The following is a 22,543-nucleotide window of genomic DNA, read 5'->3' as shown; positions in this document are numbered from 1 at the left end:
TTTTTACACAGACTGACAGACAGACACTACACTTAAAAGGGATTCACCGAGGAAAAATTGTTATGCTGTGTTTCAGGCATGATTATGAGATGCAACGTGAGCGGAACACAGTCAGCCAGAGGTGGGTTTTAAAGGCATGGATTTAGACAATTGTATACCTCTCGACCGGTTATTGGAGCGCCCATTACTCACAGAATGTTACTGATCCAGTAACAATGAAGTGGATAGCTTCTGAAGAGAACATGACAGTGAGGAATCTACAGTATTGTGTACGTAGAAAGGAGTCAATAACAAGAGGAGGCAGATGGTAACCAAAGCAGACACACAAAGAAACATATTAGAGAATACATACATTAACGTGTGATCCCAGTCCTGGAGCTAACAAATATGCCCCTTTTAATACCAACGAATGATAAAAACGAGCTAAATCACACCACCAGTCACCTTAGATTGACAGTGTCAACCGTTGAATTTGCATCCCTTGCGTCACAGCCAGAATGTTGCCCTCTGTAATTTGCCTGTCAAACATAAATAAAATCCTTATCTCGAAATGTTTTATTTTTTGAATGTGTAAAATATCTGGGTGTATTCTAACTCATCAACACTGAAATGAGTTAAATTCATAAACAGTTGGGTAAAACCATGAAGAATGTAGCTATCCTGAAGATGAAAGAGATCTAGAGTGTAAATGAGGAGGGCTAATGGACCAGGCCTCTCAGGTACCACATCACAGAGGGTTTATAGCCGCTCTATTGTGGGCCACACAGACCCCTGCAGGCAAAACGACACCAAACACTGGTTATTAAGTGACCATTTGCTCCAAGCTATAGTGTGCATCTGAATACTTCCCACTGGCCACAGACTTCAATTCAAAGTCTATTCTACTTTGTTCAACATAATGTCATTGAAATGACATGTAAACAACAGTTGATTCAACCAGTGTGTGCCCAGTGGTTATGTAATGGGTATTCTACAGCTGCTGCAGTGCATACACTTTTGGAGAATTATATCTTGTGCCATATGCATAAAATATTAAAGGACTTACATATTTACACCTTTACCCACAAATGCCCATCACACTTATTTTCAAGTCTGTCCTAGTAAATAAGTGTGGTGGGCATCCTAATTTGATCTATGAGTAGCTGGAACCCGACACCCAGTGCGCGCGGTAAAGATCAGTGTATTCAAGGAACATGTATAGCAAACGAACGTCTCCAAATCGCCTTCCACATTACTGAAATCTAACCCCAGGACATTAGGAGAGTGACATACTCCTAAAGAGATCCCAAAACTGCGACCCAGCAAATGGAGCGCCAGGTGTTTTTGGAGATGTGAGTTTGCGTGTACTTCTGTTTGTACTTGCTGTTTGGTTGTGTAGAGGTCGAGAAAAGGAGGGCGGACTCTTCGAAACGTCAGCGCGCTCAAAGCTATAAATCTATCCAGGCGGTCTTCTGCGACTCGTACAGCGTGATGCGCAGACAGCTGCACATCTGTACTGACAGTGCCAGTCTGGAGAGAATATACAGAGCCTGCATGTGGACAACCATCTCACTCCTTGCACGGACACCACTTGGATATAATGGAGAATACACATTGCCCTCGTTTTTTATTAGAATACCAAGTCCATTGGGGATATGAAAATATCAAGTAAATCTTCTTGACTCTATGTTGGTCCGGTGGATGATTTGATTTTCTCTCATTGAAAAAGTTTAAGGTAACACGTAATAAACTGTCTCTCTAAAGCGGATTCGGTGCCGGTAAAGCAATTCGGCGTCGGTAAAGCTGATGTCTTCATTTGACTCCTTGCAGTTGATGATGGTGGATCTCTCTCGGATTTCCAATGTGGAAACCAGCATCCAATTAGTTTGCGATTGAGCGCCTGGATAGACAGCGCAGAGGCACTTTGGCCAGCTAGCCACTTAAGCGTGTAGCCTACCTGTGGGCAGACGCATGGTTGGGCGCTCTGTAGGCTACAGAGTTCCATTAATTCTGAGTGGCATTTTTACTTATTGTTTTTTTTTTTTTACATTGTCATTTAAATTGAACGCATCGGATCTTGTTTATGTGATCAGATAAAACTGTACAGTCTGAATATATCATTTGGATACAAGTACTTCATACTCACCACGGAACGTTAAATGCATCGCTGTGTGTTGGACTTTAATACGGATACAATTGCAGGTCTGCAAGGGCCAGATTTAAGGTAAGCACATTCCAATCAGTTATTGATTGTGCAATATTATTTTTTTGTAAATGAGATGCACTTGTAGGCTATGTAGGCTGTTAACCTACTATAGTATTGATGAAGGAATTTTGATGATATCAGACCTATTCTGAATGTCGATCAGCCTACAAAGTAAGCATTCACAATGGATAAAACACGTACAGAAAAGGAAAATAAACAGTCTAGCACGCATTAACATTGTGCCAAATGTTCTAGGTATTAGTTGCAAATCGGAAGTAATTTATTTAATGCATTAAGCCTATTCAATAAGTACACCCTATGGACATACTTTAGCTGCAGCCAAATGCTCAATTAACAATAGTCACATAAGCAATAGGGATTCACCATCTGGCACATTTCTACTGAACACAAGCCAATGCTCTATGCATGGTGCGTCCATAAACGAATTTTGGAGTAAAGGCGCACCCTTTGCCTGTGACGGCCATCCATTTCAGTAACACGCACTCGTCAATGATCACTCAAATAGGTCAAAAATGGGTTGTAATCGAGGTTCTTTGGATCAGAATGTCCATCATATACAAAAACAATAATTAAAACGACATTATTGTAATATCAATATTTTGTATCATGTAGAAGCTATGGAGGTCCCTAAAAGTAATAGGATATTTCAGTATGAAATCATATTTATAGATTATATCTAGACCATGTCAACCTAAAGACCATGGGCTAACAGTTTATATTTAGCCTACATATAGCGTTTATAACTTTCTAGCTATATTTGACATTTTTGTTGAAAGATATACAACTTGATACAATGTAAATAATGGTCTCTGAAGTTTGTTAATTTGGATCCCCAATAGCTGTCCCAAAACACAATAGCCAACAAAACATCATATATACAGCAAGTTGGCTGGCTTCACTGTTGTTGAATGGGCATAACCTCTTGACATGAAGGATGGTTGCTATTGCCAAATGAATTTCGAAAGATGTCATCATGACTCAAGACTGTTTTCTGCACTGTATCAAAGCAGGTCAACAATGTGCCAGTCAGGAGCTACAGTATATATTACGCCTTATTCCCATCCTTCATAGTATCAACATCAAATATTCATGCTTGTAATATTTTCTTGCAATTCAAAAGATGACCAAACTAAGCCCATTTTGGCACTATGTCCTATGTTTCCTGTGTTCACAGCCTACACATATCTTTAACATTTTAATCTAATTTGTAAATGTAGGATTATTTCAGAGGTTGATCCACCTCACACGCCTGTTTTTGTTTTCTTGCAGCTTCCTTCATAGGAACTGAGTCTAAGATGAAGTTATGGGATGTTTTGGCCACGTGTTTGTTGCTCCTGAGCTCCGTCTCCACACGCCCCCTCTACCAAAACCTTCAGCCAGCCAAGAGAGCTCACTACTCGGATCGGTACAGTGATTCTCTGTCCCTGTCTGCGGAGGAACCAGAGCCAGAGTTCCAGTCAGAGTCTCACAGCCTGCAGGAAATCTCCATGGAGGATAAATGTAAGTCAAGACTCTGATAGTGTTTTATCACCTGCTGAAGTGTGAGTCAAATATACTTTCTTCTGATTAAAGCTAAAATTCTTGGTTGCTACATCCATTTTTGGACTTGTGATATATACCCATTGATTATTGGAGAATATAGCTTATGAATGCCTCATGAACTGTCGTACCCCATCAGAGCCCCAAATACAGTTGAAGTTGGAAGTTTACATACACATACATACACACACACATTAAAACCTTATGTTTGGAGGAAAAAGGGGCAGGCTTGCAAACCTGAAGAACACCATCCCAACCGTGAAGCACGGGGGTGGCAGCATCATGTTGTGGGGTGCTTTGCTGCAGGTGGGGATGGTGCACCTCACAAAATAGATGGCATCATGAGGGTGGGAAAGTATGTGGATATATTGAAGTAATATCTCAAGAGATCAGTCAGGAAGTTAAAGCTTGGTCACAAAGGGGTCTTCCAAATGGACAATGACCCCAAGCATACTTTCAAAGTTGTGGCAAAATGGCTTAAGGACAACAAGTCAAGGTATTGGAGTGGCCATCACAAAGCCCTGACCTCAATCCTATTGAGCAGAACTGAAAAAAATGTGTGCGAGCAAGGAGGCCTTCAAACCTGACTCAGTTACACCAACTCTGCCAGGAGGAATGGACCAAAATTTACCCAACTTATTGTGGGAAGCTTGTGGAAGGCTACCCAAAATGTTTGACCCAAGTTAAACAATTTAAAGGCAATGCTACTAAATACTAATTGAGTGTATGTAAACTTCTGACCCACTGGGAATGTGATGAAAGAAATAAAAGCTGAAATAAATAATTCGCTCTACTATTATTCTGACATTTCACATTCTTAAAATAAAGTGGTGATCCTAACTGACCTAAGACAGGGAATTTATACTTGGATTAAATGTCAGGAATTGTGAAAAACTGAGTTTAAATGTATTTGGCTAAGGTATATGTAAACTTCTGACTTCTACTATATAAGCTTGTTTTACATTGTTTACAATGTAAATGTAAACAAACACTGTATAGCCACAAAACATGGTTAAAACTATCCTTTTTATATCTTGGATGGTCAGTCCTTGAATCCATTGCTCTGTATATTAATTTGAGAGTGCTTACATTTCTCCAGGCCAATCCCTGAGTTTTTTACTAAAACAGAGGCGGGGTGGCTGCCTTGTTGTTAATTCAATTAAGGACTCTCGCTTTAAGATCAGACCGTGTTCTAGAAAAGGATTCTCTAACAAAAGACTAATAAAGTGGCTTGATGAGGCTCTGTTTTTCAAAACCATAGCAATAAAGTGACTGCAGTACTGAGTAGTCAACTGGTTCTCAGTTCCTTGAAGTGTGTATGTGCTTGAAGAGGTTGACAAACACGACCGCTGGAAAATGCACATTCAACATACCATTTATGGTTTGGTACCCAGTTTGTTCAAAGGCCTGATTATCAAAACAAACGGGGTATACTCCGCCCCAGCATTTAACACAAACCTCAGAGAGGATACATATGTTTATGTGATGGCCATAGGTTGCCATGTGTTCCGTATGGCACATACAGGATTATGTGTTTTAAATAGAGTCGGGGGCGCTCCTTTGGTAGGAACAGGCTCTCCTTGGGTTCACACTTGGGTTAAAGTCTTGCAAGCCATGAACTTTTGCTATGGATCATATTGTAGCAACTAGCAAGGCAAGCTTATCCCATATAAAGGGACAGCAGTCAATGTAATTGAGGGCTGATTGTTTGGGCTTGAGTTGATTTTTTTTTTTAATTACAGGGACAGTGCACATTAATCAACATTTCAGTAAAAGTGATGGTTTAGCCAGCCGGCTAATTTTCAACCGCAGTTGCTGGGCAGGTTATTCAAATGAATTACAATAACAGTACAATACAATACAGACAAACAATATGCAGAGCCGCATAGGACAATCAACACGTAGCACGCAGGCAGAACAACATAACACAAAAAGCAACAAAACAAAATCCATAAAAGCAACAGTGTTTCCACACCTCACAAGCAACAGACACGGAAAGATACATTACACAGCTAGGGAATATGTTCACAAGTCTGACTGGCCTTTAGCTATGTCTTTATGTTTTTTTGTGAAGGTGCTATAGGTGGTGCAGTTGATGGCAGTGTGTTCCAGACATGGGAAGCTCTCACAGAGAAAGCAGATTGACTAAAGGTGCTTTTCCTTAAGGGAACTATACAGTCACCTCACATGGCAGACCTTGTGGATCTGCTGCCATGGGTTTGGGTTTTCTGTTGAAGAAAAGTACTAAGTGGAGGGGGAGGAGCCGGGCCATTTCGGATCTTGAATACAAGACATGCGTCAGTGTATTGCACAATATTTTTGTGCTTTCTGAGGATGTAAAAGTTATGATGGCTATTGGTCTTTCTATCAAGCACTTTGAGAGCCTGTTTGTAGACAGACTGAACGGATTTTCATGTTGTACAGCAAGCTTGGGCCCAACTAGTTAAGCAGAATGTTAAGTAGGGGAGTATCATAGATTTGAAGTACAGTTTTGCTACCTATGTAGTCAAACTATTTTGTCTGAATTGGAAATTAGCTAGGTTGAATTTGGTTATTTGAGTTACCTTTTTCACCTACTTTTTAATTGTTGAAGGGCACTTCAACTGAGGCGCCCATGGGGCCAGACTAGTCATTGATAAATCCTGCTGACTACCTACTTCAGAGCAGTTTGTCTAACAGTAGGTTTAATTAAACAGTTCTCTCTACTGCTGTGTGCAGCATCACGCTGATGGTAAAAACATCTACTGCTGTGTGCAGCATCACGCTGATGGTAAAAACATCTACTGCTGTGTGCAGCATCACGCTGATGGTAAAAACATCTACTGCTGTGGGCAGCATCACGCTGATGGCAAAAACATCTACTGCTGTGGGCAGCATCACGCTGATGGTAAAAACATCTACTGCTGTGGGCAGCATCACGCTGATGGCAAAAACATCTACTACTGTGGGCAGCATCACGCTGATGGTAAAAACATCCATGCGGCAGAAGGAGCAAGAAATAGTGAGTGCGGCTCCTCAGTTCCAAACATAGAGGCTAGAGCTGACATTCCTTTTGCTTGTTTATCTTCACCCCCGTCTCTTTGGGACTGCAGGACCTGTGCCCTCTCCCTGTCAAGAAAACATAGCGTGTTGTGTTTTATCCCTAACCAAGTTAGAGTAAAGGAACACGGAAACAGATGCAGATCACAGGAGAAAGACTGGACAATACGACAGAGTCAAAACCAATAAGGGCGCGCAAAATATTGTGTTTAGGCTCATTTAAGCATCTTCGAGGGCAAGGAATTCCATTTGTTTAAAAGAACATAACAGTCTTGACTTTACACAGTAGTAAACTGTGCAGCGCTCTAGATAAGGCATGGAACATTTAGAACAGATAAATGTTTTTCCCCTCACCTCATATTCAGTTAGCGGCGGTGAGTGACATCACCTCAGCCTGTTCTGTAACTTAAGACCGTTAACAATGCACCAAGGTGTAAACAACCCTGGAACTCAATGGGAGGTTTGGCCTTTTGTTTCGGGTGCGATGTCTGTGGTAAGCGATGAATCTTGTACCAGTTCCAAGAAACCTTTGGAGCCAAGTGTCTCTGCAGCTGATCCACTGCCTCTAGAGATACTTGTGTCTGGCTTCTGGTGCATGCTCCACTAGGCTAGAAAACTATGTGAAGTGAAGTATTTAATACAAACATCTTTTTGTATGCCTTGTCAGGACTTCACTTTGTTCTCAGTGGCGAGTTACACCCGGCAGACTTCAGAACTGATCTCTAAATCATAACAAACGTGATTCTGGAGAACATTTGAAATAGGTGCACGGGGAGAGCCGGGAGGTGTTGCTGTCGTTTGGGCTGTGGAACAATTGTGTCTGACAGCTGGTGTAGAATAGGTGCTATCCCTGTCTGTCTGTCTACTCTATCGTCCATCAGCTGATAGCCACACAATAGAAGGTGCTTAAATCAAAGGGCACAGGGTGTCTAAACAGATTGGTCCCTGGCTCACCCGATACCACCACGACGGCCCAATCAGCCGTGGAGCTGGGTGGATCAGATGACCTGCACGCTGGCAGTGGGACAGGTGAGACAGGTGACTCCCAACGGCAAGAAGAGGCTGGGCTACTGACACCTCTACCTGGCAGATAGACACACTACACAACCTGCCTGGGTGCCTTGTGCCCGCCACACACAGGCCAGTCTACTGAGGCCTGGAGTAAATCATGCCAAGGCTAGCTTTAAGGGCATTCCTTCTCTACTAACCCCACCTCCACTGAACGAACACACACACGCACAAAAGCTAGCCACACACACACACATTAAAACATAAAAAAAAACATCATACACCTGACATTCATATTGGGTAATATGATTAGTGTCATACTAATTGAGTCATTTAACAATAATGTTTTCTGTGATCTTCTGAGTGGGTTGCCAGACGTTTAAGCGATGCGGAGAAGGAGGAGGGAGTTTACACTATAATGGAATCACCGTGTATTACATGAGGATCAAAGGGCTCTCTGGGGTTTTGTTTCCCTCTGCAGATGGCGGAGGGCTTCCTGCATGTTTTGAATTTGAAATAGAATAAGTGCTGAAGAGAGATGAAATCGTCTCTCTCCATATCACAGTCCATATGATTCCCTTCTAGCGGTGCTTTGAAGCTCTGATTCAGTATTTTAAAAAGGGAAAGAGAAGGTGGTCTGTTCCAAGAAGTATAACTAGAATTACTGAAACGATCTTCTGTATGGAACTGCCAACTGTTACAGTTATTGAAGCATCGCTACCTTGTCACAGGGAAACTATATTGATTTAACATTCAAATTGTTGCCATCACTACTTTATTACTACAGTATATGTTGTCACTTTAATGCATTGACTTTACTATTGCATTATCAGTCATTTCCTCTATGCATCCTCTCTCTTACAGATGACATCACAGGCCCATATCCGGACCAGTTTGATGATGTAATGGATTTTATCAAGGCTACCATTGGCAGACTGAGGAGATCATCCGAGCCCGCCGGCGGCTCAAGGGAAAGGAGGGAGCAGAGAGAGCAGGAGAGACAGAGAGGAGCAGCAAACACGGACCGAGGAGGAGGAGGAGGGAGAGGAGAGGGGAGAGGAGGACGGGCAAGAGGAGGACGCGCGGAGAAGAAGAAGGGTCGGGGGCGAGGGGGCAAAGGGAGGAGCAGTGAAAGAGGGGAGCAGCGGATGAAGCCGGTTGAAGGCCGTGGCTGCTTGCTAAAAGAGGTCCATCTCAACGTCACTGACTTAGGTCTGGGCTACCAGACCAAAGAGGAGCTGATCTTCCGATACTGCAGCGGCCCCTGTTCAGACGCAGAGACCAACTATGACAAGATCCTCAACAACCTCACCCACAACAAGAAGCTGGTCAAGGACATACCTTCCCGCACCTGCTGTCGACCAATCGCCTTTGACGACGACCTGTCGTTCCTGGATGACAACAACGAGGACTACCACATTCTGCAGAAGCATTCCGCCCGCAAATGTGGTTGTGTTTGACTCTGGGACAGATGAAACGAGAGAGAAAGGCAAAGTGCTGACAGACATAAATGAAGCGGGCAGTGACATAAAGCCTCTCAGAGGCTGGCACTGCCTTTTCAAGGGAAGGAACACAGTGGAAAACAACAGAACGTGAGACAAATAGTCCACTCCAGTGGTGTCTTAGGACCCATGGCCAGTGTTAGCGTGTCCTGTCCAACTCCTGAGAAGCTGCAAAGGGGTGAACAGGGATAGTGTAGTCCCCAAACCTCCAGTGATTAAGCTGATCCAGAGCCCAAGTCAGGTCACAGTGGAGAAGGGACTCCTCTATGTTCTAATGCCAGTTGATGACTGACATTAAATTACATTGGAATTCAGTGTAACAGCCCATTAAAGAGACATTGTCAATTCAGCTCAGTATTCACTTCATGGTTGGATCCCGTCCTTGGAGGTCTACATGGATACTGTCTCATTTACCTGTTGAACCATGCTGTTAGACTCAAAGGCTTGCCTGCAATGGAGTTGGTGAGACAGAACCAGACAGAGGAAATCTGGATATTGAAAGCTGGTCTGTTCCTCAAAACGTCAGATTCTCCTGGGAGCATCTATTTTCCCAGAAACGTAGACAGCTCCTGAGGCACACAGTGAGAACAGACTTCGTCCTGATGAGTATTTTTAGCTGCAGTCCAGTGTGTTCTGGTTCCACTGCACAGACTGGAGCTTAAAGTTTACATTCACAATGAACGAGGGAAAAAAAGTAGAGAGGACTCTTCAACCTGTTGACTGGCTTAGTCCTACAGCAGAGACTGTCTGGTGCTACACACCAATGTAAAATCCCAAATATTTCTAATTATATATGAGATGTATTTATTAAGATTGAACTAATTTATTGTTATTTATTGCAGTCCATTTTTATGATTTTCCTTATTTATTTGAGCTTTGTTTTGTCCTGGATAGTGCCAAAGCAGAGCATGTGTTTTCTAAGGGAAATCAGATTGTGCTGAAACAACTGGGTTCAAGGTGCAGCCATAACCAATCAAACTCATCCTTTTGTTTCCAAACGCTGTACAGTTTGTATCTGAATTCCATGGTAGATAATCCTAAACCCACTGCCGATTCCAAAACATCATGGATTTATGAGAATAACATAAGGTATCAGGTTTAGGGAGGGAAAGCAGAGAGAAAGACAGCTTGGAGTGGACCAATTTCAACCTTTTTCTAAACAAAAAAAATCTTATCTCTGCTTTCCGATCATTTTGAAGGATGCCAGGTTTGAGCGTCTTTGACAGTGTTCCTCATTTGTCACTAATGGAAAGCAGAGAGGATGGAGAGGCCTGGGACGTTAGGGGCTGAGGGCTTGGGAGAGACCAGTCAGCTGCTCCTCACTCCTAACTCTATCAAAGTAAAGGGGTAAACAGACTTCTGGCAAAACCATGGCATGTTTACAAGGAGCATACAAACCCTGCATTCTCGTTGTTGTTTTTTTAGGACAAAATAAAGTCGTACTGCCGGTGGTTATCCCAGACAGCTGTGCAGCCTTCCCTACAATGATACTCCCCACATTAAAAGAAGACTACATTGAATTATAGACAGAATAACAAAAGGACCTCAGGAGGTACAGGACAGGTTGGTTATGGGCAGCCTTCAGGACCACTGCTTTCAACGCACTTTCATTCTCTTTCAATCACACCATTTGCAAAGTAATATTTGACTGACCGCTTTACAAAAGACCACAAGAAAATCTCATATCATAATGAAAACCTTGAGGGACTAGACTGTGGAAAATGGACCCAGTGTCCTTTGGCCATCACAGTGCAGAAGTTGATGGTATGCATGTATGCTTGGCTGCCCAGGGTCTTATATCTCAACCCTTCAGCCTGGTCCTGGCTCTACACCAAGTCTGGGCAAAGGCTTTGTAGTGGTTACTGTCCCAGTAGGCTTTAGCGTTCCTGGGAGTGTCTCTGTCTCTGCTCTGCTCTGACACAGGTCTTTCTCACTGATCTGGGGTTAGTTTGAAAACGATCCTCTAACATGCAGCTTAGCCCACTACTCCCACTGGCAAAGGCACCCTGGTGTTTAAAACCATTTAAGGGAGATCTGGCTCTGTCACTCTTAGCCAAGCCGACATACATGTCTTAGGGCCAGACAGTACAACAAAGAGACGGACATAGATTGTGACATTACTAAAGGGGAGAGAGGGGAGCACTGGGGTAACCAGGCATGCTCAGTGTGAGCACTATACAGCATACCATCAATCCTCACCCAAAACAACTACAGAAAAGAAAACGAACAGAGGAATCTTCAAAGCATTATTACTACAGTACTATGCCCTTGTCCATATAGAAGACCTTTTGAGTGAAACCCAGAGAAAGGGAGCCCCAGAACAGGCCTTGATGTTAGCATGGATTATGGACCAGAGTATCTGTGCTCACCCAACAGAAACCAAGCCAGCTTTAGCCCCATAATCTCCCCCAGCACACAGAACAAATCCACGGCATCAAGATGAATTTAGGCCAAACACTGTCAGAGAAAGATCGACCCCTTTAATCAATTGGATCATCATCCCCTTTAATAACTGGTTTCTGTGTAAGCCTTTCCGGCAGCCTCTTGGGCCCTTACCTTTCCGTATGTTACTTTTAAGTGTGTAAACTGTGTCTGATCACTCCCCCTATGTCTTCACATATGGTTGTTTCCTCAACTGTCAGTGTTCCTTTTCCTGTGTGTTCATAACGCTGGCAGTTATTTTGTGAAGGTAAGGTGTGTGTAAAAGCAGAGGAATCTGCAGTGCCAACACCAGGCAGAAAGGATTGCATTTTTTGTTTTCAGACCCATGTTTGTGTTATAATCACCTGCGAAAGAAAAGGTGTAATGTTTTGTGTTACTGAACCAAAGCCCTCAACAAACTTTATTTTTGTACAATACTCATTTTATAACTTTTTACAGAATTAAACTCATTTTTATCAAAATGTCTGTATGATGGCTATTGAATACTAAATGCTTGTTGCTTCAGTGAGCTGTAGAATCTGAAAAAGATTGCCAGGTTCTCGCCAGCCAGAAAGGTCATTCATAACATAAGTAGTCTCTCCCCGACATATACATTTGTGGAGAAAATAAAGAGAAAAGGAGACTGTTCTAAGACTGTAAGCAAGACGAGTGCAAAAGTATTTCTCATTGTGGAATAATGTATCATCATGTTGGAGGTTGTCATCAGCACTCGAAGTTAGGGCGGGTCAGGGGAGAGGGTGGTTGAGGGTTGTAGGTGTGTGTAGGGAGTCGTAGGACCGGATTAGAGAGAGGAGATAGAGGCTCTCTAGTGCTTTACTCCTCGTGTTGTGCATTCCTGAACGCTGGCCCAGGGTTGTACGCTAAACAAAAGCTTGCTGTAAAGCGACACCATGCTGTAAATCGAGGCACTCAGCGGGAATGTTTCCACCGTGCAGAGAAGATATGTAAACGCTGATGAGAAAATGGCACAGTTGGCCAGGCGGAGTGAGTCAGTCAACTTCTGCCGGTGTGTATACACCTCAAGGTTTATGTACCTCGATTTTTTTTCCAGTGGATAAAACGAAAGCACTGATTATGTACACACAACTGTCCTGTGAGGATCAAGACTTCACGCCTGGACTACCGGCCAAAACCTGCCCCTCTCTTGAACTATTGACGGCAAGGAGATGGGGACAAACTTGAGACTAAAACAGAGGAGAGATTTGATCCTCTGACTCCTCCATGACTTATACGGGCCGTAGTGCCAAACAGAGCCCCAACACACCCGTTGCCCACTACTAAAGGAGGCAGATGATCACACTGGGCATGGGTGGACTGTGATATCACCCATAGCTCGCCTGCATTCTAACATTGTGGCATTCCCGGGCCGGTAACAGACACTGCTGGAGCCAGTGGCTGGTGACGTCAGCATTTGGAATAGTAGTGCTGGGCAGGAGGATTGGGGCTTGGCTAAGCCACGCTCCTTTGGGAGTTGTTACGGCTTTCAGGACGTTTGAGGCTTTTTCATGGCGATCTGGCCACAGCCCAGATAATGAGCAGCTTTCGAGGATTTGTGTTAAGAACACGTTTTCTAGTCCAGATCTCTTGGGATGATTGTTTGTGCAGGCCAAAGCACAGCACACCCTTTGCGATTTCATTCACTAAGAAGGAAAGACAAATCGAACCCTTTCCATGCCTGTCTTCAGTCATACCAGTGAAAGACAACTGACACTTTCTAAAGGCACTATAGTAGAACTTGTTGAAACTGAATGGTCTTCTCAATCCCACACAACTGTTTGGTGGGTTAACCAGAGGCTACATTCCAGGGGATTGTAATGAACACGAACATGTGATCCATGAACTATATGGCATAGCTTTTTCTGTCACACTAACGTAATTATAGACACTACAGGTTGTACAAGAGATTTAGGACAACACTGCTGACTGTCGTCACTATCTAGTTTCCGGGTGAGGTGAAAGGAAGCGATTCAAGTATATTTAAAAAATGTCTAGCTATGCAGCAGCTTGTTACCCATATAGTTCTATTGGGTATGTATAACAGATATATTACCTGCTGATATGGACAGAAACATAACCTTCTAGTCAATTCATACCCCCCAAATTATTCTCCAACATGATGGATCGTAATTTACACCACATGGCATGGAGTTGTCTTGGTATTTCCGAACGCAATCATTCATTTTCATGCAAAATGTTCACTTTTCCCATCAATATTTAGGAATGTTTGAGTCCTGCAAGTGAAACTGCGCACTAGAAATAACATCTAAATAAATATTTATTTGAAGGAGTGACTCACTGAAGGAAACACATGCACGTCCTTCAGTCCATGACTAAGACTGAGTGGACGTCCAAGAGGGTGAACTCTCTGATAGAATCCACCTTGATCTATCTGGTTTCTAAGTGGAGCATAATACATCACAATAAAATCTTGATCTGGGTTGATCTTGGACTCTACAGGTCCAAAGACAATGCTATGAGCATCAAAGAGATGAGGTAAAAGTACTGCGAGTGTGACTTGGATGGACTGTCCCTTTTATTACTGTTTCTCAGGAGATCATAAACGGCACTACATTTGATTCAAGTACTGTAAAGTACAAAAACATGCACATATCCAAACACACCAGTGCACACTCGCACAAACACACACTAAGGGGTTGCTGCGGCTCAGATCTTGCGTTTCTTCCACTCTGGTTCCTTGTCAGCCTCTTCATCAGACTCTTCCTCCTCTTGAAAGATGGCATCTGGTTGGGTCCTGGCAGAAGACAGGGAGAAGGGGAGACAACTTACTACACATCTTTTACTTTGGTACAGTACAATACAACCATCCTTATTCAAACCAAATAAGAGGGTCGAATTCAGGGTCAACCCTCAACAGACAATGAAAACAGATGCGGGAGATGGAAGGGACAAGATAAAGAGAGAACGGAGAAGTAGTGAAAGGACATAAACCAGTGCGGCGGGACAGGATGAGATTAAACATTCCTCTATTTTTATCACTCTGTCTATTCTGAGCAGTGATTAAAAACCAACATCTGTCCTGTGTGAGTTACGGAGGGGATGTAACACACTCAGTGAAACGTGCACAGACGTACGCAGAAAAGACACACACAAGGTTAGACTATAGGAAGGAGTACGGGAATTAAGAATATGCTCTTCCAAAACCTTCACTAGTTCCAGCACCTCCTAAAACACCTGCAGTAGGCCTCCTACTCTGTGACTCTTTCCTAAGGATGTTTTATAGACAACACCCACTCTTCCAGAACTTTCATCCAGGTCATTCAATGATCAGGTGAGAGAGTTGTAATGCAATATTCACTCTGTTCTGTCTCATGTGTGTTCTGATACCAGAGGGAACCCATTAAAACAGCCCAACAAAGGGAGTAACCGGTTAATTTGGTCATGAATGTCACAGTACCCAAGTGCTACAATGCGACTCATTAGTGCCAACACTCCAATTAGCCGTGGTAATGAGTGATCTTCCCATACTGGGTGGATCGGCTGAACCAGGCCCCCCAGATGAGAGGCTACAGGTAGGTCTACAGGGATCAGGGGGTGTACTTAGGCCAGACTAGATCAGGGTGTGTACTTAGTCCCCTCCTGTACTCCCTGTTCACCCATGACTGTGTGGCCAAACACGACTCCAACACCATAATTAAGTTTGCTGAAGAAACAACAGTGGGAGGCCTGATCACCGACAACGATGAGACGGCCTATAGGTAGGTCAGAGAACTGGCGGCAGTGTGGTGCCAAGAAAACAACCTCTCCCTCAACATGATCAAGACAAAGGAGCTGATCGTGGACTACAGGAAAAGGCGGGCCGAACAGGCCCCCATTAACATCGACAGGGCTGTAGTGGAGCGGGTCGAGAATTTCAAGTTCCTTGGTGTACACATCACCAACAAACTGTCATGGTCCAAACATACCAAGACAGTTGTGAAGAGGGCACGACAAAACCTTTTCCCCCTCAGGAGACTGAAAAGATTTGGCATGGGTCCTCAGATCCTCAAAAGGTTCTACAGCTCCACCATCGAAAGCATCCTGACCGGTTGCATCACCACCTGGTATGGCAACTGCTCGGCGTCTTTAGATATTTTTGTCAGATGTTACTATGGAGTACTGAAGTATAATTACAAGCATTTCATAAGTGTCAACGGCTTTTATTGACAATTACATGAAGTTGATGCAAAGAGTCAATATTTGCACCTTCTTTTTCAAGACCTCTGCAATCCGCCCAGGCATGCTGTCAATTAACTTCTCGGCCACATCCTGACTGATGGCAGCCCATTGTTGCATAATCAATGTTTGGAGTTTGTCAGAATTTGCAGGGTTTTGTTTGTCCACCAGCCTCTTGAGGATTGACCACAAGTTCTCAATGGGATTAAGGTCTGGGGAGTTTCCTGGCCATGGACCCAAAATATCAATGTTTTGTTCCCAAAGCCACTTAATTATCACTTTTGCCTTATGGCAAGATGCTCCATCATGCTGGAAAAGGCATTGTTTGTCACCAAACTGTTCCTGGATGGTTGGGAGAAGTTGCTCTCAGGGGATGTGTTGGTACCATTTATTCATGGCTGTGTTCTTAGGCAAAATTGTGAGTGAGCCCACTCCCTTGGCTGAGAAGCAACCCCACACATGAATGGTCTCAGGATGCTTTACCATTGGCTTGACACAGGACTGATGGTAGTGCTCACCTTGTCTTCTCCGGACAAGCTTTTTTCCGGATGCCCCAAACAATCGGAAAGGGGATTCATCAGAGAAAAGTACTTTACCTTAGTCCTCAGCAGTTCAATCCCTGTACCTTTTGCAGAATAACAGTCTGTCCCTGCTGTTTTTCCTGGAGAGAAGTGGCTTCTTTGCTGCCCTTCTTGACACCAGGCCATCCTCCAAAAGTCTTCGCCTTACTGTTCGTGCAGATGCACTCACACCTGCCTGCTGCCATTCCTGAGCAAGCTCTGTACTGGTGGTGCACCGATCCTGCAGCTGAATCAACTTTAGGAGACGGTCCTGGCGCTTGCTGGACTTTCTTGGGCGCCCTGAAGCCTTCTTCACATCAATTGAACCGCTCTCCTTGAAGTTCTTGATGATTCGATAAATGGTTGATTTAGGTGCATCTTACTGGCAGCAATATCCTTGCCTGTGAAGCCCTTTTTGTGCAAAGCAATGATGACAGCACGTGTTTCCTTGCAGGTAATCATGATTGACAGAGGAAGAACAATGATTCCAAGCACCACCCTCCTTTTGAAGCTTACAGTCTGTTATTCGAACTCAATCAGCATGACAGAGTGATCTCCAGCCTTGTCCTCGTCAACACTCACACCTGTGTTAACGAGAGAATCACTGACATGATGTCAGCTGGTCCTTTTGTGGCAGGGCTGAAATGCAGTGGAAAGGTTTTTTGGGGATTCAGTTCATTTGCATGGTAAAGAGGGATTTGGCAATGAATTGCAATTCATCTGATAACTCTTCATAACATTATGGGGTATATGCAAATTGCCATCATACAAACTGAGGCAGCAGACTTTGTGAAAATTAATATTTGTGTCATTCAAAACTTTTGGCCACGAGTGTACATGTACAGATTGCCTCAACTAGCCTGTACCCCTGCACACTGACTCGGTACACCGGTGCCCCCTGTATATAACCTTGTTATTCTTATTGTGTTCATTTTTATTATTACTTTTAATTTGAACCTACTTGGTAAATATTTTCTTCTTCTTGAACTGCACTGTTGGTTAAGGGCTTTTAAGTAAGCATTTCACGGTAAAGTCTACACTTGTTGTATTTGGCGCATGTGGCAAATAGAGTTTGATTTGATATTATGGCACCTTGGAGTGTCTTACCCTACTGACAACAACACTAAATACTTGCTAAGCACACATACAGGTAACTGCCAAAATAAAGGAAACACTTGAGTAAATGCGGGATACAAAGTATATTGAAAGCAGGTGCTTCCACACTGGTGAGTTAATTAAGAAATTAATGCTTAGGGTCAGCGTGCTTAGGGTACTGTATACAAATTGGTATACTGGGTTTGGTATACTGTATACAAATGTCCAGTTGCCCATTATTTTGGCTACCATGGCTAAAAGAGATCAGTGACTTCGAAAGAGGGATCTCAAAGGAACATAGGGGGTTTAAAGTGTGTGTGTCTCAGTCACCAGATCTCAACCCAATTGAACACTTATGGGGGATTCTGGAGTGGCGCCTGAGACAGCGGTTTCCACCACCATCAACCATCATTTTCACCCCATTCTGGAACTTTGAGGATTTATGACATAGAAATCCTACTAATTACTAGAGGGGCTATGGTCACATCCCTCCAATAGAGTTCCAGACACTTTTAGAATCTATGCCAAGGTGCATTGAAGCTGTTCTGGCTCATGGTGGCTCATCGCCCTATTAGGTTGGTGTTTCCTATATTTTGGCAGTTACCTGTACCTGTATGGATGACGATGAAGAGGATGATGATAATGATGGTAACATCTCCATCACTCATCTCTGCACCTGTCCACTGGTGAGGTGATAAGCTATTGACAGACAATCCATTGGGATTGTGTCGCTATAATTAGACTGATGCATAATGCATGTGAACACCCAAACAAGCAGAGACCAGAGCCAAGAGAGGTGTGACTGTTGCTGTTACTTCCAGAGGGCCAAACCGGGGCCAGGCTACACTCCAACCTCACTCCCAGAGGGCCAAACCGGGGCCAGGCTACACTCCAACCTCACTCCCAGAGGGCCAAACCAGGGCCAGGCTACACTCCAACCTCTAGAGCAATAGCATCAACATGGGGAAATCTCTCTCAGGTGAGTGACCTATTCTTACGCCTGGTCATTTTAGACTTCGATCATTCCATTGAGTTAAAAGGTTATATAAGGTAAAACTGTCAACCTCAATAAGTTCATTCACTCATTTACTGTTCCAACTAAAATACGGTGAGCTTATCTCCTGCCAAACACCCTGCCATGAATTACATTGATATGGGCCTGTTCACACCATCAAGAGATCCGATACGTCTACAGAATGTGGAAGTTCTCCTTCAACACCTTTAGGTCCTCGGCCAAGAATAGACCCGTTCTTTAGCCAGCGTGTCTGTGGACACTGAGGTGAAACACAAGCCCTCTCAGGTAGCTGATTGGTTGTTGGTGGGCCTCCAGGCCTAGGCTGCAGCTCTTTAAACATTCATGTGTCACCAAGCCAGCCAGGCAGGAAGGCTGGATCCTTAGCACAGCCACACTGCCATAAACTACACCCAGTGCAGACTCACCTTACTGTCTGTCTGCGTCATCCCAGGGGTGTGTGTGTGTGTGTGTGTGTGTGTGTGTGTGTGTGTGTGTGTGTGTGTGTGTGTGTGTGTGTGTGTGTACGTGTGGCCAGTCTTACTTGGTGTAGGCAGGGGCAACCCAGTAGGGGTTTTCGGAGGCCTCCTTGGCGTGTCGGAGGATGGCCTGGCGAGGATTGCTATCGTCTGTTTTGTCCAGAGCAATGTTCTTCACAATAAAGGAGGACAGAGTACCTCCATGGGCTGCCACGCGACCACCACGACCTGAGAGGAGACGACAACCACTGGATTAGTAACTCATGCACAAGCACAGACAGACATACACAGACATACATACAGACACAGACATACACACCGCCAAATATAGATGACAAAAAAAAGTCGACCACAAATTTAGTGACATGCAAGGAAACACATTCCTCTTGCGCCAAAACATACACACATGAGAACGTTGGGAAAAACATCCTCATCTCCGTAAGAGGGTATTTATGTTGTGTTTAAACATGGACTGGCACACACACACACAGTGAGGCCCAGCTGAAAGAGGAGACTCCAGTGATATCCTGTCTCAGTGGGTTGGTGTCAGAGGTAGCTGTTAGGGGAGGGTTGAAGGAGGTCCTCTTGCAAGCAACCAGCCAAAATCCCAAACATTGCACAGTACTTTTAAAAGGTAGGTTAATCAGGATGATAAACAAATGACAGTGAATTAGCCAACAAGTCATTCTCTCTCTACCTCTTTCTTCCACTTTCTCCGTCTCGAGGAAGAAGATATGGGACGTTTCAAGAGGAAAACTGGGGTGTAAACTTTCTCATAGCATCACAGCTAAACAGACATTTAGTCAAGAAAGGTTGTGCCCGCACCTCAGCTTATTTAGGGAGGGTCAGGTAGAGCGTAGAGGTTGACTGTATGCAGCGTGGACATAGAAGTTCAACTTAGTGCAGCAGTATGACTAGGCAGTTAGGGAAATGACACAGTGGCCAAACGTGTTAGGAGTGAAAATCCCACAGGGGCTTAGAGTGAAAAGTATTTGTCACAGCGTGAAAATCTATACTGCTGTGTGACCCCAAACTGCTGCTGTATTACTGTAGAAAATATAATGTAGTGTATGAGTGGCTTTGGATGAATGTGTCTGCCGTCTGGTAAGCAAAGAATGATAGAGTCAATTCATTTCAAGAGGAAAACACTTCCAACAGTCAAGCCCCTGGATGCACCTGCCTTGGGTAAGAAGTGTTCCTACCACCAGTAATAACACTAGTAGACAGCTATAGTGGCGTTATTGGTTGTGTAACATTAATAACAGTAGACATATGTAGTGGTACATAACTGCCAAAATAAAGGAAACCCCCAACATAAAGTGTCTTAATAGGGCGTTGGACCACAACGAGCTAGAACAGTTTCAATGAGCCTTGGCAAAGATTCTCTAAGTGTCTGGAACGATGTGACACCAGTCTCCCACAAGAAATTCCATCATTTGGTGTGTTTACGATGGTGGAAACCGCCATCTCAGGTAACCTCATAATGACAAACATGTTTTTATTTTTTGTACATTTATTGAAAATGAAATACAAAAATATAAGTTTTCACACCCCTGTCAATAATTTGTACAAGCACCTTAAGGCTGTGATTACAGCTGTGAGTCTATTTGGGAAAGTCTCTAAATGTCAGCTTAGTGCATGTAAACCTCTGACCCACTGGAATTGGGATACAGTGAATTATAAGTGAAAAAATCTGTCTGTAAACAAGTGTTGGTAAAATGACTTGTGTCATGCACGAAGTAGATGTCCTAACCGACTTGCCAAAACTATAGTTTGTTAACAAGAAATTTGTGGAATGGTTGAAAAACTAGTTTTAATGACTCCAACCTAAATGTATGTAAACTTCCGACATCAACTGTGTGTGTGTGTGTGTGTGTGTGTGTGTGTGTGTGTGTGTGTGTGTATATATATTACACCTTTATTTAATTAGGCAAGTCAGTTAAGAACAAATTCTTATTTACAATGACGGCTTAGGTTATTATTAGGTTATTGTCCTGCTGAAAGGTGAATTAGTCTCCCAGTGTCTGATGGAAAGAAGACTGAACCAGGTTTTTCTCTAGGATTTTGCCTGTGCTCATAGCTGTATTTAGTTTATTTCTTATGCTTGCTGATGAAAAGCATACCCATAACATGATCCAGCCACCACCATGCTTGAAAATATGAAGAAAAGTACTCATTGATGTGTTGTGTTTGCTCCAAACGTAACACTTTGTATTCAGAACAAAAAGTGCATTTCTTTGCCACATTTCTTGCAGTATTAATTAAGTGCATTTTTGCAAACGAGATGCACGTTTTGGAATATTTGTATTCTGTACAGGTTTTCTACTTTTCACTCTGTTATTTAGGTTAGTATTGTGGAGTAACTACAATGTTGTTGAGCCATCCTCAGTTCTCATATAACAACCATTAAACTCTAACTGTTTATAAGTCACCATTGGCCTCGAGGTAAAATCCCTGAGTGGTTTCCTTCCACTCCGGCAACTGAGTTAAGAATGACGCCTGTATCATTGTAGTGACTGGGTGTATTGATACACAATCCAAAGTATAATTAATAACTTCACCATGCTCAAAGGGATATTCAAGGTCTGCTTTTTCCCTTTTTTTTTTAACCCCATCTACCAATATGTGCCCTTTGTGAGGCATTAGAAAACCTCCCTGGTCTTTGTGGTTGAATCTGTGATTGAAATTCACCACTCGATTGACGGATCTTACAGATAATTATATTTGTGGGGTACAGAGATGGTGTAGTCATTCAAAAATCACGTTACCCTCTATTACTGCACATGAAATGAGTCCATGCAACTTATTATGTGATTTGTTAAGCACATTTTTTACTCCTGAACTTATTTAGGTGTGCCATAACAGAGTGGTTGAATACTTATTTACTCAAGACATTTAAGCTTTACATTTTGTATTCATTTCTAAAATGTTCTACAAACAAAATGCCACGTTGACATTATGGGGTATTGTGTGTAGATCAGTGACACAAAATCTAAATGTAATCCATTTTAAATTCAGGCATTATCACAACAAAATGCGAACAAGTAAAGGGGTGTGAATACTTTAAGGCACTGTATAATATATATGTGTGTATGTAGTGGAATTTTCCGCGTAACGTTACCTGGTCCAGTGACAGGGGGTTCAGGCTTGTGGGACTTCATTGGGTCCAGTCTGTCTTTTTCCAGCTGTTTCTTAGTGCTGCGCTGCCGGGCCTCGCGGAACATGGGAAGAGCATGGGCTGGCGGGAGAGAAGAAATTATAAAATATGAGAGCGCGAGAGAGAGAGAGAGGGGGGAGAAACAGAAAACGAGTAGAAAACGCATACATTAACAAACACTTCAACAAGCCTAAGTGCAGAGCATAGCGTAAAAGCCAAACACACCAAGTGACCTCTAGTGAGGTCTATAGCACTCTGCCTACTGCCTTGTTGGACACCAACACTATCACGTCCGTGTTTATATTTATATTTCAGTTTGCTGAACACCACC

The 22,543-nt window shown here is 43.3% G+C and overlaps 2 protein-coding genes across 3 annotated transcripts in view; one reads left to right on the top strand and one right to left on the bottom strand.

Moving 5' to 3' along the window:
- The first annotated feature begins 1,455 nt into the window (after nucleotides 1-1,455).
- gdnfa (glial cell derived neurotrophic factor a) lies at nucleotides 1,456-12,197 on the top strand. Its single transcript, XM_021602758.3, has 3 exons — nucleotides 1,456-2,203; nucleotides 3,476-3,706; nucleotides 8,657-12,197. Exons 2-3 carry the CDS (start codon nucleotides 3,502-3,504, stop codon nucleotides 9,250-9,252), a joined length of 801 nt encoding a protein of 266 aa, XP_021458433.2. The 5' UTR covers nucleotides 1,456-2,203; nucleotides 3,476-3,501; the 3' UTR covers nucleotides 9,253-12,197.
- A 2,054-nt stretch (nucleotides 12,198-14,251) lies between these two features.
- Nucleotides 14,252-22,543, bottom strand: part of wdr70 (WD repeat domain 70) — an 85,852-nt gene continuing 77,560 nt past the window's right edge. For both annotated transcript variants that reach the window (XM_021602756.3, XM_090234772.1), the window contains exons 16-18: nucleotides 22,177-22,293; nucleotides 19,121-19,283; nucleotides 14,252-14,488 (exon numbers count right to left, since the gene is read on the bottom strand). In XM_021602756.3, coding sequence (XP_021458431.2) covers nucleotides 14,401-14,488; nucleotides 19,121-19,283; nucleotides 22,177-22,293 — 368 coding nt within the window. In that variant the 3' untranslated portion in view covers nucleotides 14,252-14,400. The remainder of the gene's footprint in view (nucleotides 14,489-19,120; nucleotides 19,284-22,176; nucleotides 22,294-22,543) is intronic.

The sequence above is a fragment of the Oncorhynchus mykiss genome, chromosome 5 (assembly GCF_057628025.1).
Source record: "Oncorhynchus mykiss isolate SJ-2025 chromosome 5, ASM5762802v1, whole genome shotgun sequence".
NCBI classification, from domain to species: Eukaryota; Metazoa; Chordata; class Actinopteri; order Salmoniformes; family Salmonidae; genus Oncorhynchus; species Oncorhynchus mykiss.
The sequence above is the reverse complement of the archived record's forward strand: the minus strand, read 5'-3'. Positions and strand labels throughout refer to the sequence as shown.

What these genes read in the sequence shown, in the direction of transcription:
- gdnfa (XM_021602758.3), top strand. Translation starts at nt 3,502, where the DNA reads ATGAAGTTATGGGATGTTTTGGCCACGTGTTTGTTGCTCCTGAGCTCC. An exon ending in AATCTCCATGGAGGATAAAT is followed by an intron (nt 3,707 to 8,656) that starts GTAAGTCAAGAC and finishes TCTCTCTTACAG; the next exon opens with ATGACATCACAGGCCCATAT.